Source organism: Sinocyclocheilus rhinocerous, unplaced genomic scaffold (genome assembly GCF_001515625.1).
Source record: "Sinocyclocheilus rhinocerous isolate Xijiao unplaced genomic scaffold, SAMN03320098_v1.1 scaffold103, whole genome shotgun sequence".
Lineage (NCBI taxonomy): Eukaryota > Metazoa > Chordata > Actinopteri > Cypriniformes > Cyprinidae > Sinocyclocheilus > Sinocyclocheilus rhinocerous.
This window is the reverse complement of record NW_015629204.1, coordinates 389,713-398,341: the sequence shown is the minus strand read 5'-3', so window position 1 is coordinate 398,341 and position 8,629 is coordinate 389,713. Positions and strand designations below refer to the sequence as shown.

The 8,629-nt window shown below is 38.2% G+C and overlaps 1 protein-coding gene across 1 annotated transcript in view; it reads left to right on the top strand.

The window, feature by feature from the left end:
- The window catches only part of galt (galactose-1-phosphate uridylyltransferase), a 130,285-nt gene that overhangs the window by 119,420 nt on the left and 2,236 nt on the right, over window positions 1-8,629 (top strand). Inside the window, exon 11 of the mRNA XM_016550736.1 lies at window positions 4,011-4,165. Coding sequence (XP_016406222.1) covers window positions 4,011-4,165 — 155 coding nt within the window. The remainder of the gene's footprint in view (window positions 1-4,010; window positions 4,166-8,629) is intronic.

The window sequence follows — 8,629 nt, the reverse complement described above, 5'->3', positions numbered from 1 at the left end:
TATATATATATATATATATATATATTATTACTTTTTATTAGTAATTATTATTACTACTAATGTGATCAGTTTGCCACTCCATGCACTAATTTGCAGTATCTTTTAATTGATTTTTATTGATATTTGATTAGACTTGGGTTTCTGAGTGCATAGCCTTTAGTTGGCTGTTTCATTAATATTCAGCAATATTCATGAATCTTAATAATGTTACTGGAAGGTCTTGTTCAAAGCAAGGCATACGAATGACCCAGATTCCATGCAACATTCATTTACATTTTAGTCATTTAGCAGACGCTTTTATCCAAAGCGACTTACAAATGAGAACAATAAAAGCAGTCAAAACTAACAAAAGAGCAACAATATATAAGTGCAAATGACAAGTCTCGGTTAGCCTAACATTCACAATGTTATGAGGAAAGATGACATCACTGTAATTGTTAAATAGAAGTGGATTATTGAGCTCAGATCACCAAACTTGATATTGTTGGCCATTGTGCCAAGTGTTTCTACACGTTCAGGCCGTTTACAATAAGTACAGTATTGGAGAATCTGAGCCTTACATTATTTTCACTGGCGCGGGACGAAAATGGCCTGAAGCCAGCGATCTCTACATATTTCGCACTGCATTGAAGTAACTAACCCCTGAGAGCCCAGAGCCAAATGTAAGCCAGCAAAGTCAACAAAATGGAGGAGAAACCCAAGACGGGCCAGAAAGAGACGTGTGAGCATGTGAGTGCTGGGAAGAGAGACCCGATCCAAACCCAGTAACATCCAGCCGGCATGAGGCAGTGGAGAAAATGCCAGCAAAGGAAATGAACAGCCGTTTCACTGGAGCAGTCAGGATGAATCTGATTTAACTTGCATGATACGCTTTTCATTCATTACATGGGGATAAGAGCGGTGGATCTGGGATTGGGCGTACGGCCAAACCGCTGGTTCTCACAGCCATTTTATAACTTAATATGCACCGTGAAACCTTACGAGAGATGTCTCGCATGCCACTGGCATCCGAACGTTCGCAGGCCTTCTTACTGTACGCTGGCTGGGTTTTTAATTACAGTTTTAGCTGAGGCCCAGTGCTGCGGTTTGCTCTGTTCAGTGTATTCAGCTTTGATGTAGCCGCAGACACTTATAAGACAGATGGATGCCAAGTCAGTTTGATCAGACCGAATCGTGCAACCATTTGACTTTTTTGAAGGGTTTTGAGAATGTCCTCCATCGGAACAGCAAGCATTTTTTGATCTGTTGCTGAAAATGAAACACGTAGTAAACTTAATGAGCCATCGCGTGCTGCGTCTGAACGTCTTAATGGGATTGACTGAACTTTCATTTCTTTGCAAAGATCAGTCAGTAGAGGTCTTGACATCATTCTTGTGGTCAGTGTGAAATTAAACTTGAGCCTGTTACTTTCTAGAAAATCTTTTCTGGTTTAAGCAGTAATTTAGGCAATTTTGAATAGTTTATCAAAAATCTCAACAGTTTTTCTGCATACAATGAAAGTCAGTTGTACTGTTATTTTTTTAGCCCCAATTACTTTCATATTATGGGCAAAAACATGTAGACATTTTTTTTTTACATTTATGTATCCATTTTGTATCTATTATGTATGTTTATGTATCTATTATGTATCACGACTGGGGCAGTCGTGGCCTAATGGCTAGAGAGTCGGACTTGCAACCTGAAGGTCGTGGGTTCGAGTCTCAGGTCCGGCAGGGATTGTAGGTGGGGGGAGTGAATAACCAGCACTCTCCACCTTCAATACCACGACTGAGGTGAGACCCTTGCTTCCCGTGTGTGTGTGTTTGTTCACTACTCTAGCAGACGCTTTTATCCAAAGCGACTTACAAATGAGAACAATAAAAGCAGTCAAAACTAACAAAAGAGCAACAATATATAAGTGCAAATGACAAGTCTCGGTTAGCCTAACATTCACAATGTTATGAGGAAAGATGACATCACTGTAATTGTTAAATAGAAGTGGATTATTGAGCTCAGATCACCAAACTTGATATTGTTGGCCATTGTGCCAAGTGTTTCTACACGTTCAGGCCGTTTACAATAAGTACAGTATTGGAGAATCTGAGCCTTACATTATTTTCACTGGCGCGGGACGAAAATGGCCTGAAGCCAGCGATCTCTACATATTTCGCACTGCATTGAAGTAACTAACCCCTGAGAGCTGAGAGCCAAATGTAAACCAGGAAAGTCAACAAAATCGAGGAGAAACCCAAAATGGGCCAGAAAGAGACGTGTGAGCATGTGAGTGCTGGGAAGAGAGACCCGATCCAAACCCAGTAACATCCAGCCGGCATGAGGCAGTGGAGAAAATGCCAGCAAAGGAAATGAACAGCCGTTTCACTGGAGCAGTCAGGATGAATCTGATTTAACTGGCATGATACGCTTTTCATTCATTACAATGGGGATAAGAGCGGGGGATCTGGGACTGGGCGGACAGCCAAACCGCTGGTTCTCACAGCCATTTTATAACTTAATATGCACCGTGAAACCTTACGAGAGATGTCTCGCATGCCACTGGCATCCGAACGTTCGCAGGCCTTCTTACTGTACGCTGGCTGGGTTTTTAATTACAGTTTTAGCTGAGGCCCAGTGCTGCGGTTTGCTCTGTTCAGTGTATTCAGCTTTGATGTAGCCGCAGACACTTATAAGACAGATGGATGCCAAGTCAGTTTGATCAGACCGAATCGTGCAACCATTTGACTTTTTTGAAGGGTTTTGAGAATGTCCTCCATCGGGACAGCAAGCATTTTTTGATCTGTTGCTGAAAATGAAACACGTAGTAAACTTAATGAGCCATCGCGTGCTGCGTCTGAACGTCTTAATGGGATTGACTGAACTTTCATTTCTTTGCAAAGATCAGTCAGTAGAGGTCTTGACATCATTCTTGTGGTCAGTGTGAAATTAAACTTGAGCCTGTTACTTTCTAGAAAATCTTTTCTGGTTTAAGCAGTAATTTAGGCAATTTTGAATAGTTTATCAAAAATCTCAACAGTTTTTCTGCATACAATGAAAGTCAGTTGTACTGTTATTTTTTTAGCCCCAATTACTTTCATATTATGGGCAAAAACATGTAGACATTTTTTTTTTACATTTATGTATCCATTTTGTATCTATTATGTATGTTTATGTATCTATTATGTATCACGACTGGGGCAGTCGTGGCCTAATGGCTAGAGAGTCGGACTTGCAACCTGAAGGTCGTGGGTTCGAGTCTCAGGTCCGGCAGGGATTGTAGGTGGGGGGAGTGAATAACCAGCACTCTCCACCTTCAATACCACGACTGAGGTGAGACCCTTGCTTCCCGTGTGTGTGTGTTTGTTCACTACTCACTGCTGTGGGTGTGCACTTGGATGGGTTAGATGCAGAGCACAAATTCCAAGTATGAGAGACCATACTTGGCCACACATCACGTCCTTTCCTTTCCTTCCTTTCCTATTTTTTCCCCCTGTATTTATTTATTTAGTTAGTTTTGTTTGGAATAACATGAGGGTGAGAACATGAGTATGATTTTTCATTTGTGTGTGAACTTTTGTGTGAATAGTAACATTAATGACAGGGTTACAGCAATAATAGTATATAATTATATAATTATAGGATTGATGCTTTTAAGGTTGACTTGAACTTGTATCTCTATATATTGTGTGAGTTAGCTTATTTCCCTGGAGGTAGAAGTTCATATATGACTTGTTTCCTCGAACTACATTTTCATCCTCCTCACAATCTATTGCTTTCATTCCTGGTTTCATTAAGGTGTGTAACAACGTTTTTTCACCATCCAATCCATTCATCATGAATAAAATCCCACTCTACTTTTTTATTTTCTCATTTAATATTTAGTTCCATTTGGAAATGTGTCACATTATGGATGAAAATTGGGTTGGGAATATGTTCTTTAAAGTATTAAATTAAATTGAATCTAGAAATGGTTATTCTGTTGATATCGTCCGACTGTAGTACAGTATGTGTGCTCACAGTTGTGGTTTGCTCTCCAGGGGCCCCGACAGGAAGTCATCTGCAGGAAGACATGAGCCACTGGCAGCTTCATGCTCACTACTATCCTCCCCTACTACGATCCGCAACCATCCGCAAGTTCATGGTTGGATATGAGATGCTAGCTAATGAACAGAGGGATCTTACACCTGAACAGGTATGCTTTCTTTTAAACATGTACAAAAAAATGACAGTGATTACAAAAACATATTTTAGTCTTTGCTATTGGTTTTAGCTAGTTTTGATAAAACTGATTCTATCACACCCCAGACACAAAAATAATCGGTAACACTTTAGTATAGGGACCAGTTCACACTATTAACTAGTTGCTTATTAGCATGGCTATTACTAACATATTGGCTGTTTATTACTTATAAAGCACATATTCTGCATGATCATATTCTACATCCATAATCCTACTCAATACCTAAACTTAACAATTATCTTACTAACTATTAATAAGCAGCAAATTAGGAGTTTATCAAGATAATGAATTGTTATATTGAGAACTGGACCTTGAAATAAAGTGTGACCAAATAATCTAATAAATAGAGCAAATAAATGAATTAGAACAACAACAATAATAATTGAATTAATATAAATTAAATTATTAGAAGATTATACACACACACACACACACATATATATATATATATATATATATATATATATATTTAATTAATATAATTATCAATATAATTGTCATGCTACGGTGAGATAAACACACAAAGAAGATGATGAATGCAAATAGTCTTTAATAAATCCACACAAGGGTAAATCCAGGACAGAACAGGCAGGAGACACACGTAGGCATGTAGTAGACCGGACCACAAACATAGAACAGAACACAACTAATATAGTGGAGCAAATATGACCCTGGACCACAAAACCAGTCATAAGGGTCCGTTTTTATAAATTGAGATTTATACATCATCTGAAAGCTGAATAAATAAGCTTTCCATTAATATATGGTTTGTTAGGATAGGACAATATTTGGCCGAGATACAACTATTTGAAAATCTGGAATCTGAGGGTGCAAAAAATCTAAATATTGAGAAAATCGCCTTTAAAGTTGTCCAAATGAAGTCCTTAGCAATGCATATTACGAATCAAAAATTAACTTTTGATCTATTTACGGTAGGAAATTTACAAAATATTTTCATGGAACATGATCTTTACTTAATATCCTAATGATTTTTGGCATAAAAGAAAAATCTATAATTTTGACCCATACAATGTATTTTTGGCTATTGCTACAAATATACCCGTGCTACTTATGACTGGCTTTGTGCTCCAGGGTCACAAATGAGGATAATTAACCAGACACACCTGAACCAAATGACATAATCAAACGGAGGCAGAAACTAGGTCAAACAGAGCGCATGGGGGAAGAAAACGCAACAATACAGGTCCATGAGGTGTGACAATAATACATATTTTAACAACTCTTAGCAGGCTGTTGGCTCTCTAAAAAGTCATCAAATTTGACAGTATCGTTCAGATCACAGGTTTTAGTTTACAGGCTGGATTTGGGCTTGAGTTTAACACCCATGCAGACCTCTAGACTGTATTCTTCTCCTGACTCAGGAGTGTTTTTATCTATCTTTCCACTACATTTAGAGTTTCCACTAAGCTTAGCTCCCCAATTATTCCTAGTTCAACACCCAAGTTGTAGATAACCTCCTTCTTTATGCCGGGATTTCATGACCTAACATTACTCTGCCCCGTTTCTTCAAAACCACTGGTTAGAAATGTCTTCAGAAGCGGCTTTCCTGACAACCGCTGCTGTCAGATTTTAAAATAATTGGCTAGTGAGGTGACTTTTGTTGTTTTCTGCCAGTGTTCAACAAAGGAGTCCTAAAGCACTGTTATAATGTCACACTTAACAGTTTTTGACTCTTGCAGTGGTACTGAGCTACTGTCCTCAGTATCATTGGAAGTTAGTTTAATCCACAATGACTCATATTTCCAGCACTTCTGCAGCCACCTCACCTCCAGTCATGTGGGACTTACTTCCTCCGTCTAAGTGTTTCTGTCAGGCACACCCAGGCCAGGGTGACCCTGCTCGGTTTGATGCTGTCAAGCGAGGGAAGGGGAGCCGAGCAGAAACCAAGTCCCCTATTTTCCTGTCTCCTTTTTCTCGTCTCGGCCGCCGAAGGGTGCAGCGCATTACGCTCTTGATTGATGCCCATCTGGATGTATTGATTGATAGCTTGATCAAATTACGGCCTTCCATCCGGAGGTTGTCAGGACACTGGCCGTCAACGCTGATCCGTCACGCTGTGACTATGTCCGTCGCATCGACTCGGGTCCAATCAGCACCCCCCTCCCGACAGCGATCCAAGCCCTTTTCACACTCCTCGCAAACCCATTTCCCCCCAGCTTGTCCACCTGAATGTAAAATTTATCAGCAGGCGGTGAGCGTTATCAGCCCTAAACCAGGACATCTGTTTTTCTCCGAGCTAAACGAGTGAGAATGGTTTGGACTGCGATAAATTGGGCTTGGTTATCTGTCGACCTGACCTCTGTCTGCTGAGTTGGTGGCGAGTTCAAAGCCAAGTTAGCGTTTGAGCACACTAAAGTGACCAGACCCCATTTTACAAGCCAGTGGAGGTACAGTTTGTCTCAATTATTAGTCCTAGCTATATTGTGATTCAGTAGTCAGGGCAAATGATATTTGTGATATAGTTTACCTCATAAAACTATATCGATATTGCTACACCAAGTTCTGCATTAGTATTTTTGGGAAAAAGAGATTCAAGTCAATGAGATGATGAAATATGTTGTGGAAGTACTTTTCCTTACTGTTTTTATTTGGCCATCATCCAAACCGAGGTAAGAATATAACTGGTTCCTCGAGTTGGCCGGCTGCTCAGAGAAAGAGTAGTGTCTTTGACAATGAAATTGTAGCTTCCTTCTGAAGTGTTAGACATTGATTTGGAAGTGGTCTATTACTGACAGACATAGAGAAAGTTTAGCTTGAGCCACTGATGAAATAATATGCTTTGAAATGTTGGTAACACCAATTCTCACTAAAACCTAGTTGCTTATTAGCATGCATATTACTAGCATACAGTGGGGCAAAAAAGTATTTAGTCAGCCACCAATTGTGCAAGTTCTCCCACTTAAAAAGATGAGAGAGGCCTGTAATTTTCATCATAGGTATACCTCAACTATGAGAGACAAAATGGAATTTGTTCTGACACAGTGTAACTCTGAGTTCTTGTCATATTTTATTACCATTTTCTAAACTATAGCGAATAAACTGTGATAATGTGAGAAATGTTGAAGGTGTCTGAATATATTTTGGTTTGACTGTATCTATTTGATAAATGAAGTTAACCAACTAACATTATACATACTCTTTTGGTTTCTGTACCCAATATTAAAAAAATTTACAAATGAAATGAAAATATCGGTATCGGTACTCGGTATCGGCAAGTACCAAAAATAAAAGTATCGGTATCGGGCGAGTACTGGAAAAAGTGGTATCGGTGCATCCCTAATTATTAGGCACATATTAATGACTTATTCTGCATGACCATATTTGAGATATTTTAGACTCTTATTCCTACCCAATACCTAAACTTAACAACTATCTTACTAACTATTAATAAGCAGCAAATTAGGAGCTTACTGAGGCAAAAGTGGTAGTTAATAGTTAGCTAATAGTGAGAATTGGACCCCAAACTAAAGTGTGACCGAAACATATTCTGTTACCTGCAGACTTAATAGAAAATATAGTGTGTTATATTTTCAAATTATTTGTAGGTGCAAATATTTATATTTTCATGAAAATGTATGTGCAACATTTTGGTCAACTGGTCAATCAACCATCCTCAGACTTTTTGACAGTTTGTAAATGACAGCGCAATCAATCAATCAATCAATCAATCAATCAATCAAAAAATGTTGAAAGGAATAGTCACCCAAATATGAAGATTTTGTGTTTCTTAACTATTTGCTCTAAACCCGTATTATTTTCTTTCCTCTGTGTTACACTAAAACGTTATTTAACATTAAAATTAATCTGTTCTTTACACAAAGCCATTATGTGACTTCTGAAAAATGTGCATGAGTTTTATACAGTGTTATTTTAGTATCATTTATATACTGTCATTGTATTTGTTAATATTTTGAATTAACATTTTAACTTTTAATTTCAATTTAAGTTTTAATACTTTTTTAATATCTCTATTTAGCGTTTATTTATATCTATTTCAGTACATCAATTTAAACGTTTTATTTCAGTACACTGCCAAAGCAACAGTTCTAATTTTAATTTATTTATTTTTCTTCTAATATTTATATTTAAATTTATTTCAGCTTTATTTTAAATAATTATCCTTAAAGGGGTCATATGATGCGATTTCAAGTTTTCCTTTCTCTTTGGAGTGTTACAAGCTGTTTGTGCATAGATAAGATCCCTGAAGTTGCAAAGACTAAAGTCTCAAAACCAAAGAGATATTCTTTATCAAAGTTAAGACTCTGCCACGCCCCCCTAAAACGGCTCGTTCTAACACGCCCCCACATATCTACCTCACTATGTGGAAATATGTGCATAATGCGGCCCAAATGTGCACACAAAGAAAGAAAGGGGTGGTTTCAGTAACCGCAGTTA